A 21,798-nucleotide genomic window follows, 5' to 3' on the forward strand; every position below is an offset into this window, starting at 1 on the left:
TTTTTTTTAGAAAATAAAATTAAAAAATACTTTTAAAAAAAGTTACCTCCTATATTATATTATTTAATTTCATTTTGACGTCTACTTTGACTTCTACTTTGATTTACATTTTTTAGTGGAAAATTTCAGTTAAAATAAAAATGAAAGTAAAAATGAAAGTGGAAGTCAAAAAGAAATTACCTAATAACACTTCTGCGTATTAAATAAGATAAAAAGTAATAGAATAATAATACAAAAAAAATACTTATAATATATTGTTTGTTATTATTATTATATTTATTATTATATTATATTATATTATATTATATTATTATTATGATTTATGATTCTATTGTTATTATTTTATAATATACAAAATTCTGAATCAGAAGTAAATTTGGATTTCGCAGGTGTTCTTGATAAAATTTATAATTCACAGAAAGAAAAATAAATTTTACCCACGGACAACAAGGTAAAAATTATTTTTATCAAAATGTTTCCTCCCCTAATAAATAATAATTTTGACGTGATAACTTCAAAAGATTTCTATGTTTTCAACACGATATACGCATAAATCTTTTTGAAAAAAAGTATTTATCTTAATTTTTCCATTTGCTAATATTTTATATATTACGCGCAACGTCATTATCTTTTTTTCTTCTCTTGAAATGTCCAGTAAAAAAAATACTGGTTCTATTTTAGAGGGCGATGTCTCTATGGAGATTATAATTCATCTGATAATAATTCAACCACATTATAGTCTGATAGGGTGAAGGGGGGTGGAATTTCATTTTAATTCCGAGTTTTCACCCCTTGTGAAATCCAGTTGGGGGTTGTAAGTGACAGTGGCGTGGAACTGGGGGAAAAACTCAATCTGACAAAGACGAAGGACTTTCGAAAAATGAATCGACAGGTACTACACACATTTTCTTAAAAGTTTTTTTTTCCCTGAAAAATTATATCCAATATTTTATTTTTTGTAATTTTATAAATTTTATGTATAGGTAAGAAAAAGCTTTTACGCAAAAAAAAGTTTTTATCTAAAAATAATGCTAAATGTATAATAAATATAATAGTATAAATAAAATTTATGTTTATTTTCAAACGCTTTTTCAACGTAATTGGTATATTTGTTACATCTGTACGAAAGGACATTTTTTTCCTTTATTCGTTTATCATTTAATAAATAAAAAATTAATTATAAAATAAATATTATTTGATAAAAATTATTGTAAAAAAAAACAGAAAAAAAGATTTATAAAAATAATGAAATAGAAAATAAAGGGAGCGAATATAAATCTTATCTTTAATTTAAATTATATATATATATCTTTCCACAGAAATAAATTGAGGAAAAAAGTTAATATTGCTGTATACAGCGTGAGTTTAATTACTTTTCAAAGTCAATTTAGTAAAAAGATGAAAAAATAATTAAATTACAAATATTGTAATAAAGAACTTGTAATTTTGTTGAACCAATTTTTCCCAGGCTCTTTAAAAAGAGAGAGAAAGATAGTCGATAAGTTATGAATATTAACGAGGGAGTGAAAACTATTAAAATGAAGGCGACGCCCGCTTTTATCGCTTCGTCGTTTATTTTCCAGGAGGCAACAAAATGTGCATATATGCGCGCGCGAGAGAAGTCTCCATAACGAACGACATGTTAGATTATGGGGGAGACATAAATGAAATTTACATTTTTTTCTCTTCTGTGGATATCAATCCTGACGCGGTATATGTATATATATATATATATACATACACATCCCTTTGGATGCGAACAAAAAAAAATCCGGAAATGACGTACCCTCGATATTTCGCCGTTCTCTTTTTCTTTCTTGTCTTTGATACTATTTTTTTTTTGTTCGCTGTTTATGAAAATGCAAAGCGCGTCGCTTAAGGGTGCTTCGCTATATGTATATCTGTGCGCACACAGTGCTTTTTGACACAGACGAGACACAACGCATTTAATACCGCCTTTCGTCGCCATTTTATAGTAAACGCTATATGGAAAAGCGTAAAATACAATTACTTCAGATGGAGCTTTTGGCAAAAGGGAAAACGTCTCACCTCAAGCATTCAAGTTAGATCAAGACAACGAGGCGAGAAATGTTATATATGTATATTCACAAAGTGAAAATTTACATTTTTGATTTCTCCTTAAAGTTCTTCAAAAGGAACTGATGGGGAAATGTCGTTCAGCTCACATTCTTTTTGACATTTAATTTGTAAGAAGAGACCTTTGATTATTGTTTTTTAATCATTAAATTTTTTTGTATTCAGGGGGGAAACTCTTGTAAAACAAAATTTTTTTACATTTTTTTTTTTTTTTTTGCTTTAAAAATTAGTTTACTATCTGTAGAACCAAATGCAGTTAACTATGAGCACGAGATGTCTCTATTCTTTCAGTTTCTTGTCAATATAATTTTATTAATTGTCATTAGCAAGCACCATAAGCAAGTGATAGTAAATCTTTGTTTTAGTTCAATAGTTATTTTCGAATACATAACGTCTTCAAGGCAATAGTTAAAACACTACTTTTATGTATATCGAAAACTTAATACGCGTTTTTCTCGAAACGTGTTTTTTCGTGCGCCGTGCAATGTAACTCAGCCAATTTTTAACCGATTTTAATCAATCTTATCACAAATCTTCTTTAACTTACTGGCTATTGCATGACGAGCTATTTTTTTATAAAAAAAATTTTTTAACAATTGTTTTTGAACATTGTTTATAAAAAAAAAGTGATTTTTTTTTTAGTTTTCTCTTCGTCATGCAAAGCGTATTTGCCTATTTTAAAGGTAAAAATTTTGATTTTTAATTTTAGTTAAGATTTGTGACCTGTAGGCTGCACGGCGCAAAATTAAAGATGCAACTTCAAACGCCTGTAACGCCACCATTTTGTAATATTTTTTAATAAAAAAAAAATTTTTACAAAGTTCATATTGCGTACTTTAAGGTATGCTTTACTTTAATACAATAAACTTTACCAGTTTTTTTTTAAATTCCTGAAAAAACGTGCATTTATACGAGTTTCCCCCCTTAATAAAACAGTAGTATAATGATGTTTTCACGTAGAGAAATAGATGGTACGGGATACTATACATATTGTACTGAGTACCATCTTGATTGTAAAGTGGGTAACATAACCTCACTTTTTTATCATCTAGATGGTACCGAGTAGCATATAGATTGTACCGGATACCATCTACTTTTTACCATCTTAAGATCATAATTTCTTACCATCTATTTCTCTCCGTGATTATATGATATTTTATGTTGATATTACATTTGACTAATTGGTTTTATTAGTTTTACTAAAAAGCGTTACGTATAACGCTTTGGTATGACCTTTTTTATAAAAGATAGAAATCATTACCATGCTAGGCAAAAAAAGTCCTTAGCAACCTATGCTAGGCAAAAAAAGTTGTTAGCAACCGTTACTAGGCAAAAAAAATTGAGTAAACTATAGATTACACAGCCACACAAAAAAAAAAAAAGTTCTGATCTGGGGGTCTGACTATATATTTTCTATGTCTTTTGGGTCGCTGAATCCGAATCCGAGGCCCATTCAACCCCATCACATCAGGTTTTTGAAAAAACCTCAGAAAACCAAAATGGCGGATACTTTTTTGGAAAATTTATCGGATTCGCTTGAAACTCGCTACTCGGGGGTTTTTGGGGTCGCTGATTACGAATTTGAAGTCAGTTTTCAAAAATTCAAAATGGCGGATCCAATATGGCGGACATTTTTTTGAAAAATTTGCCGGATTTGCTTGAAACTCGCTACTCGGGGGTTTTTGGGGTCTCTGATTACGAATTTGAAGTCAGTTTTCAAAAATTCAAAATGGCGGATCCATTATGGCGGATATTTGTTTGAAAAATGCTGGATTTGCTTGAAACTTGCTACTTGGGGGTTTTTGGGGGCGCTGATTACGAATTTGAAGTCAGTTTAAATTTATCATATCAGGATTCGGACATAATCTAAAAAAACCTACAATTTGTGCTATTAAACGCGCGTAATATCTTTAGTTTCAATGTTTATGTTATCACGTCTATTTTACTATATAATGTACCGTCGGCATTTGCGTTACCCAATGTACACCACGTGGAGGTGCCCTGGACGCAGGCACACGCAAGATACAAAGTAAATACGGGTGAATTAAAACACTCAAGTTTTTGATTTCTCAAAAGAACATCTTTATTGGATTCGCCATTTTAAATTTTGTAAATTGGACTTCAAATTCGTAATCAGCGACTTCAAAAACCCTCATGTAACGAGTTTCAAGCGAATCTAATAAAGTTGACAAAAAATCCTGCCATAATGGATCCGCCATTTTGAATTTTTGAAAACTGACTTCAAATTCGTAATCAGAGACCCCAAAAACCCCCGAGTAGCGAGTTTCAAGCAAATCCGGCAAATTTTTCAAAAAAATGTCCGCCATATTGGATCCGCCATTTTGAATTTTTGAAAACTGACTTCAAATTCGTAATCAGCGACCCCAAAAACCCCCGAGTAGTTGAATGGGCCTCGGATTCGGATTCAGCGACCCAAAAGACATAGAAAATATATAGTCAGACCCCCAGATCAGAACTTTTTTTTTTTGTGTGGCTGTGTTATTTTTTCTTAAACCTCGGAGAACACACCTATTTTCTCAAGCAAGAAACAATACTCTAAATTTTGAAAAAAAATTCTCTAATTAATTTCGTAATAATAAGAAAATAATTTAGTTGAGCATTTTTAGTTGACGTTACTAAAATACGGTTGTCACAACAGAATAGAAAGTGGAAATAAATCAGGAAGTTTAGTTGGCTCTACCAAAAATATATTTGAAGCTTTCATGTTCACGAACTAAATAGTTTGGTTCCCAGTACTAAATCGCTGGCATGCTGAATTGCGCACGCGCTGTTCTCGTAAATATGGCGTCGCTTTCCCATTCACAGGATGTCGCGTCGTGAAGTTTCAGTGTTAAAATTTTTGTGCTTTTCAGACATTTTTTTAAAAAAAAGTTTGTATAGTGAGAATAAATAAATAAAACTTGTTAAAAGAACGAAAGTTTTTTCCAGCCTTTATACATTGTGAAAATGATTTAATCTCAAATCGTCAGTAGGATTCGTAGAGTAGTGGTCAGACGAAGCTGAAGTACGCAACGTTTATGATAAACGATTTTTAATGAAATAATTTTTTAAAATGAAAAATTCTATAATTTTTTGCCTAAAAAATTTTTTTTCATAATTTCTTGATTAATGAAAACTAAAAGAAATATTTTTTAGGCAAAAAATTATAGAATTTTTCATTTTAAAAAATTATTTCTTTAAAAATCGTTTATCATAAACGTTGCGTACTTCATCTTCGTGTGGTCAGCGTTCTCGACTTGCGTTGCGTAGTCTGAGGGTTCGAGCCCCAGCAGTGTTTGGTTTTTTCCGCGATAGAAATTAATTTAAGTAGGCCTAGGTAGATTATATAAAGCGAAAAGGGTGAACCAAAAAATAAGTTGATTGAGGAAACAAAAAAAATTTCATTTACACTGTAAAAAAAAGGAGTTAAATTTCAACTCCCTAGGGGATGCTATAAAAGTCCCACCCTTTTGGAGTTGAAGCAAAGGGAGTTAATGCTTTACGAGTTAATTTTATGCTTAGGGAGTTGGTTTGAAGGAGTTAATTTAATTATTAACTCGAAAATTTTAACTCCTAATTCCCAGTAACGTTAACTCCTTAATTTTTTTACAGTGTAACAAAATTTTTTGATTGTTTAAAAACAATAATTTAGTTGTGCGAAAAAAAAATTTAGTTCTGACAACCCAACGGTCTAGTTGCATCTATATTAAATAAAAAATTTGGTAGAGAGAACCAAACTTTGGTAGATGATAATAAACATTTTTTTCAGTGTAAAATTTAATTTGATAAATCATTTGTTATTTATGATGATATAAAATATAGAAAACTATTTTATTAAGAATTAATTTACTTTATAAATGATTTCGAAATATTTGGTATATGAAAGAAAGTTCATATATAGTGTGAAAATAATTATGAGAATAAATGGTGTCAAAACAACAAATACTTATTTGTGAAATTAGAGTCCTCTCAGAACATATAACCTAATTCAGAGTTCAAGGCATGTGCTCGATATTAGTAACGTAAAATTATGCATAATCGGTGTTCGCCAACAGCTGCTGGCGATTTCTTGTCTCTAATAGAGCTATCGTCTGCCATCGACAAGAACAATGTATCTAACGTATATATATATATACACAGTCAAGATGACGATTATGTAGATAAGCATGAGCCTGGCACTCCCCTTCTAGATAATAACTATCATTTGAAAATTACTCTCCGTGTTTTAATTATTTTTAAAAAGAAGAAAAAAAACCTGCTATCTAATTAAAATTTTCTGCATAAATTATAAACATGTTCACAAAATGATTTCATTTTCATTATAATAAATAATATGGAATGTGCCTTTTTGCAATTTGTTTTTTTAACATAATTTTTGTATATACTTATTTACAATCGGTTTTTTTTTGTTTTCCGTGGTAAATTAGAAATGTGGGCCTGATGGGGTATTGACCAGATTTTCCTATCTCTGATGTGACCCTTTGCAGAGAAACTGACTAGTGCCTGACAAGGCTTTTACACTGTTCCCAACTAATACCCTGCTTATAGGGAAAAACTTATCAGAGCCTTGTTAGTTTTTCTTTAAATTGACCAATTTTTTCAATTATTTTAAATAAATTGCCGTTTTTATAATTTTTTATTTTTAACTTATATTTTATTTAAGATTATTATATATATATATATTTTTATTTAGATTTCCTGCATACACCTTTTTTAAGGTTTTTACGCTTTCTATAGGGGAGAGCGGGGCAAAGCCGCTATGCGGGGCAAAGGCGTTTTTTGAAATATCTACTTTCTTTCTAATCTATTACAATTTTCGTTAACAGTTTATTATTAATACGATTAAAGCAATAGATTGGAAAAGAAACAGCTAAAAAATATTAAATATATTAGGAAATATAACATAAAAATAGTTTTTGCAAGGAAGAAATGAAAATTTCGTTGATCGAAGATTCAAATTTAAAAAATTCTTTTAAGGACTTAGATCTTAAAAACTTTTTGCTTGAATAAATGAAACATTTATCTACACGATCTGCATGAAATTTAGGTTTTATTTTTAAGTTAAATAAATTAAATTTTAAAAATAATAAATGTATGTCATTGGGGGCAAAACCGTTTAAAAACTGTTTCGTAAAAACAGTTGAAAATGAAAATCTGCATTACCTTCATATATGAAGTTTTTCTAACTTCACATGAATCAAATGTCAACAAATATTAACCTGATTTTTTAACCAAAACATAAATTAAAATTAATAAATTAATATTAAATAAAATAATATTAAATAATTGTTTTTATTTATTTTCAAAAATTACATATTTCAATTTAATTATTTTTTATTATTATTGTTATTATCTTACATTACCTATATTATCATGTTACATTATTTCACAAAATCAAATAAAATAAAATAAAGGAAATTACTTATTTTTATGTAAAAAATCTGTGTTTATTATATAATATATTAAAATAGTATAATTTTAAAATAATATTTCATTTAGAACATAAATTAATTTATTAGTATTCAAATTTATTATTAATATTAAAAAAATGATCAATTTTATGTAAATATAATATTAATATTTCATAATATTTTTTTTGCGCCGTTATTTAAATTATTTTTGAATTTGAACAGTTGGTAAAGTAGACTTTTCAACGAAAAAGTGAAGAGTTGAATTCAAAATGTGAGGTTAAAAATACAAGTATTGATATTTTTTATAAAATAACTTAAAACTCTTTAAAAAATGTATAAAATACTTATGTTTCAAAGATATTAGGTCATTTACTGCAATTTCGTACAGTTTTAATGGCTATAATTTTCTTCCTTTAAAAAATATAAGCAAAAACGTCGCTGCCCCGCCATACGGGGCAAAGCCGTTTTTTTGCATCTCTTTGAAAATAATTAAATTAATTAATCAAGCTTATAATAAATTAAATAATTACTATTGAAATTTGTTACTAATTAGTTTTAGATGAAATAGAAAAAATAATCACGTCAATTGAAGGTGTAATAACAAAAATATTTATAAATAAATGTTACATCAGCGGCTTTGCCCCGCTCTCCCCTACCCCATCTTTAATCTCACCTTTTGAAAATCCTTCCCCAAGTCCCCAAATTGCGGTCCGTAGTCGACTTTTATTAGAAGTATTCGCATTTGCCTGACCCTTTCTTGATCAGAGTAGAGGGAATCTACGGAAAACCTCTACAGAATACAGCCGGTTTATTGACTGTCGAATCATGAATGTACATTTAAATAGTCATCCAAATGCACAAACATATCCTCGACGTCAAACCTCCCACTTAGTATATCTCGATTGCAGCGACAACACCAGGGCTATAGCGGGTACCGAGGTGGTCACCCATCTAAGTACTTACTGTGCTTGGATGTGCTTAACCTCGGCGACCGCAAGCCAAGGCGCTTCACCGCCCGAGCTATACTATCACAGAAAATTAAAAGGCATTAAAATAAGCTGCAACGCTTATTATTTTAATCTAATTTTGCTTATTTTAATCCATTTTGGTATTAAAATAAGCAAAATTGGATTAAAATAATAAGCGTTGCAGCTTATTTTAATACCTTTTAATTTTCTGTGTAAGCGTTGCAGTTTATTTTAATGCCTTTTAATTTTCTGTGATCGGTTTAGATTATTATATATATAAAACACTTAAGAATAATTTTGAAAAATCTTGCATACACGAGGGATCGAACTCTGGACTCTTGGAACATGATCCATGTATTCTAACCACACAACTATGTTGACTTACAAATCTTTTATCTAACATTTCTTAAATATTAAAATTGTACTACAGTACAATGTTTGTGATAACAAAATGACTACACTATTTTTACATCTAATAATTGTTTATAATTCTTTTAAATAATTTATTTGAAAAATCATAAAATAATTTTTTCAAATTGTTAATAAATTAAGCAGAAAAACATTCGTAGAATATAAATTTCACGAAATTATACATAACTATAGGATACAAAAATTATTGTCAGTTAATATTAGTTTTAGAAGATTGTTAAAAAAATTATTAAAATATTTGTATAAAATGATCTTTTTTCAAAAAGTTTATTTACATTTTTTTCAAAAAAGGAAAACTGGACAGGTTTTGGCCTTAGCAAAGTAGGGCAATATAGGTCAATTTCTGTATAGGAAATTTTTTACCAATTTTCGATAATGTTTCGCTTTCATAGTTTTTATTTCTAAAACCCATTTCTAAAAAAAAAAAAAAATAAATATTTCTCTATTTTTCGCAAAAGTCGCACATTATTCTGGATCCATTTTCCAAATAAGGATTTCTGATTTACTGACAGGAAAAAAATTATATTGACAGAGAGTACGAGACAGTAAACAAGAGAATAAATAAGAGACAATTTTTTTTTTTAAATATAGAGGATGATTGCGAGTTTGGGAAGAATTTTAATATATTTGCAGAAGTAATTTCTTGATAGATTTTGAACACGCAATTCATGTAGACTTGGAGTGAGAAAGAGAGAGTTCGATTTAGAGAAATTCCTTAAACCTAAGCCATTCTATACGATTTACCATTGAAATTCAGAGTCCCTTTCAGGAAGACGTCGTTCATCTTTCTCCCCTTGAATAAAGCTGGTCCAGAACGTTAAATCTTACGCCTTAACCCTACCATTATTGTATATATAGTTATACTGTTGGAATGACTACGTTTATATTATATATATAGTATGTTTTTAATGCACAGGGTGCTAAAACGAAAAGTAATTTTCTAGCTTAAAGAAATTAACTTCTACATTTTCACAGAAAAAACCTGGTCTCAAAATGAGTAGCGTACGCTACTCATTAACTAACTTATAACTTATAACTAACATACTAACTTCACTCATTAACTACTTATTAACTTAACTACTCACTACTTACGCTGCACAAAAAATGAGCCAGGTTGGTGGCGCCACTGTCTATGTCGTTTAGAATTAACTCATTTTGAGTTGCAACAAAAATGAGAATAGGTTTTTTCTGTGTTGTTTACAATTTCAAGGACTAATAAACTAATAATAATTAATTTTCGCTAGTTGTTTGTAAATTTGTTCAAAGATACACCAAAGAAGTCCAATTCATGACAGAATTCATTACCATAAATATTTAAATTTTACTTATCTATTTAATTATTTTACTTAATTTATCTATATTTTATAATTAATTAATATATTGCATTAAAATTGAAAATTTAATGTTTTAAGTATCATAAAATAAAAGCATATTTTTTATCTTCACAGGAAAAATGGGAATGTGAAATATGATTTGTTCTCAGGTGAATATTAATGATAGTGCAAAATTAAATAATTTGAAATATACATGAAAGACTTGTATCACATTGCAATAATATATGAGACCTTTCCTTTATCTTTGGTGCTTATCATTTTTTGTCACCCGTTATATATCATGCCTACGCATTTTACTCCAAGACTATACTATAGATCAAAGGGAGGGTCTTTACGATATGGAAATTATTCTTCGCGTGTTAGCGAGCATTTTGGGGGTGTCAAGAAGATTTTCAGTAATAAATTATCAAAATTAATAATTTTACTCACGCATTTTCCTCGATTCATATATATAAACAAAGAGATAGTCATTTTTGACTATATATCTTGGTATAATAATTCTTTGGTCTTTTCATCTTTTGAAAAATCATTAATTAAAACATGAAAATTTGTCTTTATAAAAGTTTATAATATGAAAAAAAAAATTATTGGATTCAAATAATTGGTTACTTGACTATTATCTAATAAATATTTACTTGAACCAAATAACATTAAACTGACTCAAATAATAATATTATTTAATACAAATAAATATTTATTTGATAACAGTCAAGTAACTAATTATTTAAATCAAATAAATTTTCTTAGAAAAAAAAAAATTTCGACTCACCTTTGATAGGAATCCGACGTTGCACAAAGCTCATTCAGCATACAGTCCAAGTCGTTTGCCAAAGAATTCAGAAGCTGTTGATAAAAAGAGATAAAAATTAATCATTCGTAAATATTACACATTTGCCTTGATTTAAAAAAAAAATATATAATATTTCTTTTTAAATGCAAAATAAAAATTTACAGAAATAATTCTGGATTATTCTAAATTATTTTTTTTTTATTTTAATTTTTTCTCTACAGTCTCTGTGTTTGGATTAAATTACAGTCGGGGCAAAAATGAAACTCTTCAAATATATATGCGGAGAAAGAGAGTATAAAATGTTAAATGGAAATACGTGACGCTTTTCCCTTTGAGATCTCTGATTAAATAGACAATGCTTGAGGTTGGATGAGTCTCGATGATTAATATTTGTCAACGGTATATAGTGCCTTTATGTATATGAGGTTTCACACATTAAATATATTTTTCTTATGTAAATATTTTTAATTGTTTTAAATTTAACTCTTTTATATAGTGTGAGATATATTATTTCTGTATTTGCTTTTCCTTTACCTCAATGACTTTCTATATGCTCAAGTTATTTTATAAATTATGTACTTGTTCCATTGTTGAAGTAATATCCAATTTTCCAAAATTATAGAGCAACTATATATATACGATCTAGTTTCGAGAATAAAATAGTAGAATTTTCTATAGTTTATAACTTTTGTGAAATTATTTGAACATTTTATGCTTGTCTTAAATTATTTGAGTCGATAAAAAGAAAGAGATAATTCATTGCACATTTCATAAATTGCCGGTATTATAGTATATATCGTTCTCTATATAAGAAAGTTGATAAAAACCAGTTGAAACATTCACCAATTTTTTTTTTTTAACTAGAAAATAATCTCTTAAGTACTGGATAGATTTGTGTACTTGCATACATTATGCACAAATTTTACAATTATTACATCATAGATTCTATTTTTGTCCCCTTCAATGAATTCATATTATTATTAAATCACATTTTTCTTTGCTTTCATTTGAATTTAAAAAAAATATTTTATTTCAATAAAATTATTTTATGTGATTTAAAGAAATATTTCATTTTCTAATTTAAATTTTTAAATGATAACAAATTTATGCGTTGTACTTTTTTTTTGTTTTACTTCTCCTCTAAATTTGAATTAGTGAAAAGTCAGCTACTAATTAACATTAGTAAAAATTTTTATTAACTTTAGTAGAATATTAATTTTTGAATTTAGTAGTTTAAAATTTTTTCACTAAAGTTCTAGTAAAAATTGACTAAAAATTAGTGAAAATTCTTACGAATTTAAATTAGTAGCTCACTTTTTATCACTGAGAGAAACGATTGGTTGCGATTACCATTTCGTTAGTAAGATGTATTTTTGTTAATTTATATTAGTTATTGTTACCATTTAGTTAGTCAGTCTAACCATTTTGTTATTAAGGTAACTAATTTAATAGTTATTCCAACAAACTAATTACTTAAGCAGCACAGATTTATTTATTAAAATGATTAATTTTTAGTCAAGAATGACTAATTCATTAGTTCATCTAATTTTTAGGTTATGTTACATAACTAAAAAATTAGATTTATGTCTAACAAATATTTTAGTAATTTATTTTTAGAAATAATCAGTCGAATTTGACTGTTAAATAAGTTGTTTTCTACTAAAAAAAATTAATTATTTTTTACTAATTGGAATAGGGAATTCGTTCACGGTTTTACTGTTAATTAGTAGTTTTCTACTAATTCAAAGCCAACCAATCATTTCTCTCAGTGCACATAATTCAAATTTAGAGAATTGATTTAAATTAATATTTGATGTAATTTTTTTTAATCCACTAAACCCCCCCCCCCAAAAAAAAAATATATATATATTATTTGTCTCATATACCTATAAATACTTATTTGTTTTATTTCAAATCAAAATTTTATTTACACAAAATAATATTTTTATTTGAAAAAAATTATATTTTATTCAAATAGACCATTTATCTAGATGTATAAATAAATGATTAATTTTTCTTTGAATGTGTAAAAAATTTATTTGTCTGATAATTTATTTTCTTTGATTCAAAGAAATTTTTTTTTGTCTGTTTTTTTTTTTAAAGAAGACGTTATTGATACATTGATAGTTCCATCATCTTTTATATATATATGTATGTATATTCGTGTGTTTGTATTACATCACCGGGACTCGAATCTGGAAAATTAGAAGGCTTCACCCCCACGGCACTTTCCCAGAGTCAATATTGAACTGGCTGTAGATAACCGATAAAGTTTCGACTTGTATAGGTTTCAGTTTTTGCCTGTATGTGTTGAACAATATCCTGTTGTACATCAAAAATTCTATTCTGTAACCTAATGTAACAACATATATCGTCCAGACAATTTGACTGTGCGCGTGTTCATGTAAGCGAATCAAACTTTCGAAATAATGAGCACTGATCGATAGAAATCGGTCAATGCCTCATTGTAATATGATAGGTTGTAGTTATATATATATATATATATACATACAATATATTTTGCGAAGACATACTCGATGAAAATACCCATTGTATTCCTATAAAAGGCGCTCGTTAAAAATTTTTCTTAAGGGAACCAATTTTAAACTTTGTATATATAGACGTCTTATTATTACGAAAAATTCCAATAATATATTTGGTAATAATTTTACATTTTTTTCTAGCACGTAAAAAATATTGAATTTATTATTTTTATCAAGAAATGAAAAATATAATAAGTATATGAAATTTTGCTAAGTTGAAAATTTTCAAGCGATATAAAAGAGGGTTGAAGCGTTTTCGTAACTTGTTACATGATATAAGAGAAAATTATAATACTTGAAAAATTATTATATAAAAGATTTAAATTATTTTTAAATATTCATATAATATATAAAAGATATGGAGTTCATAATTCATTTTAAAATTTTATTTATATAATACATGTCTCTTGGGACCACCTTTCCCCGGTTTTATCAATGCTTTTGAAATAATGAAATCAAGGCTTTATAGATTCCAATGGTATATGGACTTAAGATTAAAAGCCATAAAAAGGCCTTTGACTTATAAATTCTATATTGAAAAGAACTGGTTCATGAAATCCTTTCGATTCAGAAAAAAAATAAAACAGACAAATTTTTTTAAATTCTTTACGCAGAAACTTAGTATTTTCTCAAATGTCTTTGAACTCAAAAATGTTTCAATTAAAAAATCTCAATGACTATAAATAAAAATTTTTTAGTAATATTTTTCCAGTTTTTTTTTTTTTTTGTTTTTTTTTATCGTAATATTTTTGACGTTATTGGAAGTTTTGATTTTACAAAAAAAAAAATATTTAACTGTAAATCAACTTTTATATTCTGTACATAACTGAGAAACAATCATGACAAAATTTTCAAAAATTTAAAATATTGGATCCAATAAGGCAGCCCAATTTTCAGAAAATTATTAGATTTTTATGAATCTAAAGTTATGTTCTCCGCACGAAGAAAAATGAAAAAACGAATAGAGTAACTTTTACTACTTTAAAAGTAAAACCGGAACTGTCCGCAGTTTCTGCGCATTTTTGGCAAATTTTTACTCCAGAAATAGTAAAATTTACTCCTGAAATAGTAAAAATTATTCCGGAAATAGTAAATTTTACTATTTCTCGAGTAAAAATTGATAGAAATGCACAGAAACTGCGGTCAGTTCCGGTTTTACATTTAAAGTAGTAAAAGTTACTTTATTCGTTTTTACATTTTTCTCCGTGCGCATGTTTTCTCACAAAATACTTTATAGGTTGAGTTAAAATTTTGTGGACACTGAAAAAAAATTTATTTGATTCAAATACTTGATTACTTGACTATTAGCAAATAAATATTTACTTGAATCAAATAATTTTTATTTGAATTAAATAAATTGTATTTAACTCAATAATTTTTGTATTTACTCTCTAAATTTGAATTAGCTAAAATTTCACTGTTTGAATCAGCGAATAAAGTTTTCACTGCAAATCAGCGGTTACAGCTAATAAAATAGCGAAACACGAATTGGCGAACGTCGGTCATTTTCGTCGAAAGATAAATTTATTTTAAAATGGAGTATTCCGCTGATTGAAATAGTTGTTAGTCGCTGATTCGCAGCTGCATACTTATAGCTTTTTCAATCAGCGACTATTCGCTGCCAATCAGCGGATTTTAGCTGATTCAAATTTAGAGAGTAAAACAAATACCATTTAATTGAATCAAATAATATAATTATTTGATACAAATAAATATTTATTTGATAATAGTCAAGTAATCGCCCGCGTGAAAAACGAACTATGGGAAAAAGCTATCAAAAGCTGGCAAAAGATGGGAGAAGATTTTCGCCATTGTTTTTAAGTTTTATCCCATACTTCAAAGAATTGCAAAAAGCTCACAAACCATTGCTTATGAGCCTTTCCCATACTTTTTTTTAATATCATATAACATTGCTAAAATCTTGCCAAAGTATTGCAAAAATATGGGAATAAAATAAAGTCAATTTTTTCTAACTTACTTCTTATTTTTCTCATTTTTTTTCTGAAAATCATTGCAAAACAATGGGAAAAAGATTAAGAAAGAAAAAATTTATTTTTCTCATTTTTTCATCTTTAAAAATAAGATTTTTAAAGTATTGCTAAAACCTGGCAAAAATATACGAACAAAATTAATCAATTTTTCTCGTTATTTTAGCTTTAAAAATCTGATTTTTGAAGTATTGCAAAAATATGGGAATAAGATTTTGAAAGAAAAAATCAATTTTCCTCTATTTTTCAACTTTAAAAATTTGATTTTTAAAGTATTGCAAAAATATGGGAAAAAGATTGGAAAGAAAAAATCAATTTTCCTTATTTTTTAAACTTTAAAACTTTGTTTTTTAAAGAATTGCGAAATCATTGGAAAAAGATTGGAAAGAAAAAATCAATCTTTCTCGATTTTTCAGCTTTAAAATTTTGATTTTTAAAGTATTGCAAAAATATGGGAAAAAGATTTTGAAAAAAAAAATAAATTTCCTCTAATTTTCAACTTTAAAAATTTGATTTTTAAAGTATTGCAAAAATATGGGAAAAAGATTGGAAAGAAAAAATCAATTTTTCTCTAATTTACAATTTTAAAAATTTGATTTTTAAAGTATTTTCCTCTATTTTTCAATTTAAAAAATTTAAGATTTAAAGTATTGCAAAAATATGGGAAATGATTTTGAAAGAAAAAATAAATTTTCCTCTATTTTTCAACTTTAAAAATTGGATTTTTAAAGTATTGCAAAAATATGGGAAAAAGATTTTGAAAGGAAAAATCAATTTTCCTCTAATTTTCAATTTTAAAAATTTGATTTTTAAAGTATTTTCCTCTATTTTTCAATTTTAAAAATTTGAGTTTTAAAGTATTGCAAAAATATGGGAAAATTGATTTTTCCTTTCAAAATCTTTTTCCCATATTTTTGCAATACTTTAAAAATTTAATTTTTAAAGTTGAAAAATAGAGGAAAATTGATTTTTCCTTTCAAAATCTTTTTCCCATATTTTTGCAATACTTTAAAAATCCAATTTTTAAAGTTGAAAAATAGAGGAAAATTGATTTTTTCTTTCAAAATCTTTTTCCCATATTTTTGCAATACTTTAAAACTTAAATTTTTAAAATTGAAAAATAGAGGAAAATACTTTAAAAATCAAATTTTTAAAATTGTAAATTAGAGGAAAATTGATTTTTTCTTTCCAATCTTTTTCCCATATTTTTGCAATACTTTAAAAATCAAATTTTTAAAGTTGAAAATTAGAGGAAATTTATTTTTTCTTTCAAAATCTTTTTCCCATATTTTTGCAATACTTTAAAACTTAAATTTTTAAAATTGAAAAATAGAGGAAAATACTTTGAAAATCAAATTTTTAAAATTGTAAATTAGAGGAAAATTCATTTTTTCTTTCCAATCTTTTTCCCATATTTTTGCAATACTTTAAAAATCAAATTTTCAAAGTTGAAAATTAGAGGAAATTTATTTTTTCTTTCAAAATCTTTTTCCCATATTTTTGCAATACTTTAAAACTTAAATTTTTAAAATTGAAAAATAGAGGAAAATACTTTGAAAATCAAATTTTTAAAATTGTAAATTAGAGGAAAATTGATTTTTTCTTTCCAATCTTTTTCCCATATTTTTGCAATACTTTAAAAATCAAATTTTCAAAGTTGAAAATTAGAGGAAATTTATTTTTTCTTTCAAAATCTTTTTCCCATATTTTTGCAATACTTTAAAAATCAAAATTTTAAAGCTGAAAAATCGAGAAAGATTGATTTTTTCTTTCCAATCTTTTTCCAATGATTTCGCAATACTTTAAAAAACAAAGTTTTAAAGTTTAAAAAATAAGGAAAATTGATTTTTTCACTACCAATCTTTTTCCCATATTTTTGCAATACTTTAAAAATCCAATTTTTAAAGTTGAAAAATAGAGGAAAATTGATTTTTTCTTTCAAAATCTTTTTCCCATATTTTTGCAATACTTTAAAAATCAAATTTTCAAAGTTGAAAAATAGAGGAAAATTGATTTTTTCTTTCAAAATCTTATTCCCATATTTTTGCAATACTTCAAAAATCAGATTTTTAAAGCTAAAATAACGAGAAAAATTGATTAATTTTGTTCGCATATTTTTGCCAGGTTTTAGCAATACTTTAAAAATCTAATTTTTAAAGATGAAAAAATGAGAAAAATAAATTTTTTCTTTCTTAATCTTTTTCCCATTGTTTTGCAATGATTTTCAGAAAAAAAATGAAAAAAATAAGAAGTAAGTTAGAAAAAATTGACTTTATTTTATTCCCATATTTTTGCAATACTTTGGCAAGATTTTAGCAATGTTATATGATATTAAAAAAAAGTATGGGAAAGGCTCATAAGCAATGGTTTGTGAGCTTTTTGCAATTCTTTGAAGTATGGGATAAAACTTAAAAACAATGGCGAAAATCTTCTCCCATCTTTTGCCAGCTTTTGATAGCTTTTTCCCATAGTTCGTTTTTCACGCGGGCGGGTATTTGAATCAAATAAAGTTTTTTTTTCAGTGGTATTGAATGATTTAGTGAACTATATTTCTTCATTACATTAGTAGAAATTCGCTAATTCAAATGTAGAGTGTATGTCAGATTTGACTTTATATTGTGGAGGCATCAAAATGTGTAGGTGGCATATATATTAAATAACAGCTGTGCTTTTTATACATGAACAAAAATCTCTTGTGTATTTGTTTGTCAAGTACTTATTGGATATTCGTCTATGTACTTTGCTATACATCATATACACTTACAGGGGTTACTGATGTACGCTTGTGGGGTGTAGCCATGGTAATTTTAAAATACGGTAGGGTACATCGTTTCAAAGATGCTGCACTTGCTAAAAATTTCTTATATGCAAATTTTGACAAATATTCTATATAGTCAATTCTTGAATGTGTGAATAATTATAGGAACAGGAATTACAATAATACCATTATTATCTATTTTTAATTAAACAAATTATTGTATTTTTCCATATAAATGCTTTCATAATTTTTACCAATTTTTTTTAAAATACACTTAAAAAATTTGATTTTGTGTTTGCAACAAAATAGTTTTGGTTGAGCTGAAACAAATTTGTAGAGAACATTTGGTTAGGCTATAAAAATTATTTGGTTAAACCTTTTTTAATAAAATTGGATTAATAAAACATTTAAAACAATAAATAAGATAGAAAAAAAGGTTTAATTTGACAAAAAAAAATTGTTGGTTTGGTCATCCAAACATTTTTGTTATGCCAACAAAAAAACTCAACCAAATAGTTTGGTTTCTAATTCTCGCATCTTTTTATCCTTATTAATCAAAAAGTATATATATATATATAAGAACTAGAAAGATATTTAAAATTTAGTTTGATGAAAAAAATTGTTTTATATATATATATATATATATATATATATATATACTCATAAGAAGAAAATAATTGTCTTTTAAATATTCGTCTTTAGAAATAGGATTTGAAATTTGTCAATAGTTAGCGGTTCTTCTGAAGCGACATAAAACACTAGGGTCTATAAAAGCTCCCTGAAACTGTGATCTCGTTGCTATGGCTGTAAAAGCATCATCCTGGCAATATATAGTAATCATAAAATGAACCTAGGGGAAAATTGCATTTAGTTCGCTGTAAAGATATCAAAGGGCACTTATGGTTATTGTTATTATTCTTGCTATTGTACTGTGGAATTAATTAATCACAAACTGTTTTATATTTTAGATAAAAGAAATTAATTTTTCATTTTAAGACACTTATAGTCTACCTACAACATTTATCTATAAAAAATATATAAATCTTTAAAAAAAAACAATAAATATTATATATTAAAAATTTTTTACTGGAAACAAATGAACAAATTTAAAATAAATTCTATTTGAGGGAAATTGAGAAACTTATTATTTGACTCTATTATAAAGTGAGAAGGGGTTTCAGATTAATTTAGTGTATCCATTTTACACACGTGTGTATAGCAGCAGGTATTTCCCCCTGACATGAGTCATACGATCAGTGGAGCATAAAGTATATATATATATATACTCGAATCGGCCAGACATTATACCTGTCCTACTATTGATAGATTTATACATTTGAGATTTTATAAAAACAGATTTATAGTATTTTTTCTGTAAAATAATTCCGATATAGAATAAATTTGTTTTCAAATGGAAATATTTTCGAAAAACACGCAAATATAAATAAGCAAGTCACATGAACAAAATCCATATTTTTAAATTATATATAAGCAAAAAGAAACAAATAGAAATTTAAGAAAAATTTTAAAAATTATTAATTTTATTAAAATAATTATTTTATTTTATTGTTATAAGGTAAAATAAAATTTATTTTATAAAATAATTGAAGAATTTAAGAAATATATATTTATGATAGTTTGTTGTTAGTTGATACATTTTGTGATCTATATAATTACTTAACACTTTCACTACTGATCTTAGGGAAGTAAATATAAATAAGAAAAAGTATTATCTCCTGATAAGGATAGCAATGATACCATTAACACTTTCACAATTCTTAGATGTTATTCTTAGATGTTACGAAAGTATATTGAATATATTTAAGGTGCACCTAAACAAGGTATGATTATAATAAATTCCGTCTCAAAATTACAATATTTAAAATTGAAATACTTCCTTTAGTTTGTAAATTATTTAGAATTTTAATAGGACAATTTAATAATTAAATAAATCAAATTAATTATTATAATGTAATAATTAAGATTGGAGGCAAAAACTATTTAAGATTAAATTGTTGTGAGTATACTTTTTGAAAATATATTAACAGTTTACGTGAAAGACTTTTTTTTTTTTTTTAGTTGATCAAGTTGACAGTGGCGTTTTTTGTTTGTGGGAGAAGTTGAAAGTAAGTCTCTCTGAGAAACAATATTTTTCTGAGACTTAGGGGTTGAACAAGGCGAAATAAAAGTTTCGATTGGTCGTAAAAGTCTTATAGTGAACACGATCAATGGACGAGGGATTGAAGCAAGCTCAGGGCACTTGAGACGTGAAGTTAAGGAGACCACTTCATGAGAAACGATGAACGACGCCGAACGAACTCAAATTAAAATGGTCCACTGAAACTCATTCCCCGAATTAAACGGATTAGACCCAATCAGCTCTTGCCGCTTTTGCAGTCGTTATTGTTACACCCAGTCAGTCAGTGCACTGTACAACACTCGACTAAATCCTCTATCCCCGCAAAGTTCAAAAAAAATATTTCTATTCAATTTTCACCTGTATCTGAATTTTTATTTCATTTCCCTTTATATAATTTATATTTTGATTAAAAAACTCAAAATGAAAAATTTAGAAATTCTTTTTTATAATTTTCTAAAACAAAGATACATAGAAGCTCAATTTAATTATCTTTCTCTCGAGATAGAAACCATCCAATCTTCAGTACCGTGCTCTCTCTCTAATCATGTTCAATTTGTAGTTTTCTCCCACTGTCGTTCATTTATCTCACGAAGAAATAATTTCTTTAAGACACGACTGTATATATTGAACTTTTAGACGTAATGACCTCTTACCCTAATAAAATCGAGGCTTTTTCTCACGACGAATTTAAATCTGTTATAATTTAATTTTTAAATTCGGTACTATCTAAAAAAAATACACACACACACACACACGGTTTGTTCATCTCTTTTATATTTCCGGTTGCGAAACATCTGCTCACATTCAATATATACCGTTATTTAATTGTTCTTTACTTCGTTTGTTTAATATCAGTGTTTCTCGTGGTTATGACCAGAAATAATAATTATACACGCTTTAAAATAACAATTAACTGCTCATACAATGTCTACAGCTGGGCCACGCTTGTTATCGTTATGGTCACTGAACAAGTACGAACTTGTACAAACGTGTTTACAATTGCGAGAGAAAATAATTTATATTCTCTCTATTTAAGTCCAGATGGGTGCGTACCGCAATTTATTTTAGGATGCTTAAAGAAATTATTATTTCTTCTTTTAAAATGAAAAAATGAAATTAATATTTGCAACTAATTTTTAAAACAATAAGTTAAAAATAGGAATTGTATTTCGGAAATTTAAAAAAGTTTTATGTACCCTACATAAAAAACATTTTTGTAAATTAATTTTTAATCTATTTGCGTCGTAATATTTATTTATACACAATAGAAAAAAATACATTTCTCTAACTTATAATAAATATTTATTTCTGACAAACAAAATTTATTTACGCCAAAAATA

At 26.6% G+C, this 21,798-nt stretch overlaps 1 protein-coding gene across 3 annotated transcripts in view; it reads right to left on the bottom strand.

Moving 5' to 3' along the window:
• The window catches only part of LOC127286913 (protein sprint), a 240,967-nt gene that overhangs the window by 100,276 nt on the left and 118,893 nt on the right, over window positions 1-21,798 (bottom strand). For all 3 annotated transcript variants that reach the window (XM_051313554.1, XM_051313552.1, XM_051313553.1), the window contains one exon: window positions 11,009-11,082. In XM_051313554.1, coding sequence (XP_051169511.1) covers window positions 11,009-11,082 — 74 coding nt within the window. The remainder of the gene's footprint in view (window positions 1-11,008; window positions 11,083-21,798) is intronic.

This window comes from Leptopilina boulardi, unplaced genomic scaffold, assembly GCF_019393585.1.
Source record: "Leptopilina boulardi isolate dan_hultmark-lab unplaced genomic scaffold, ZJU_Lbou_2.1 LbouV2_366, whole genome shotgun sequence".
Taxonomy (NCBI): domain Eukaryota; kingdom Metazoa; phylum Arthropoda; class Insecta; order Hymenoptera; family Figitidae; genus Leptopilina; species Leptopilina boulardi.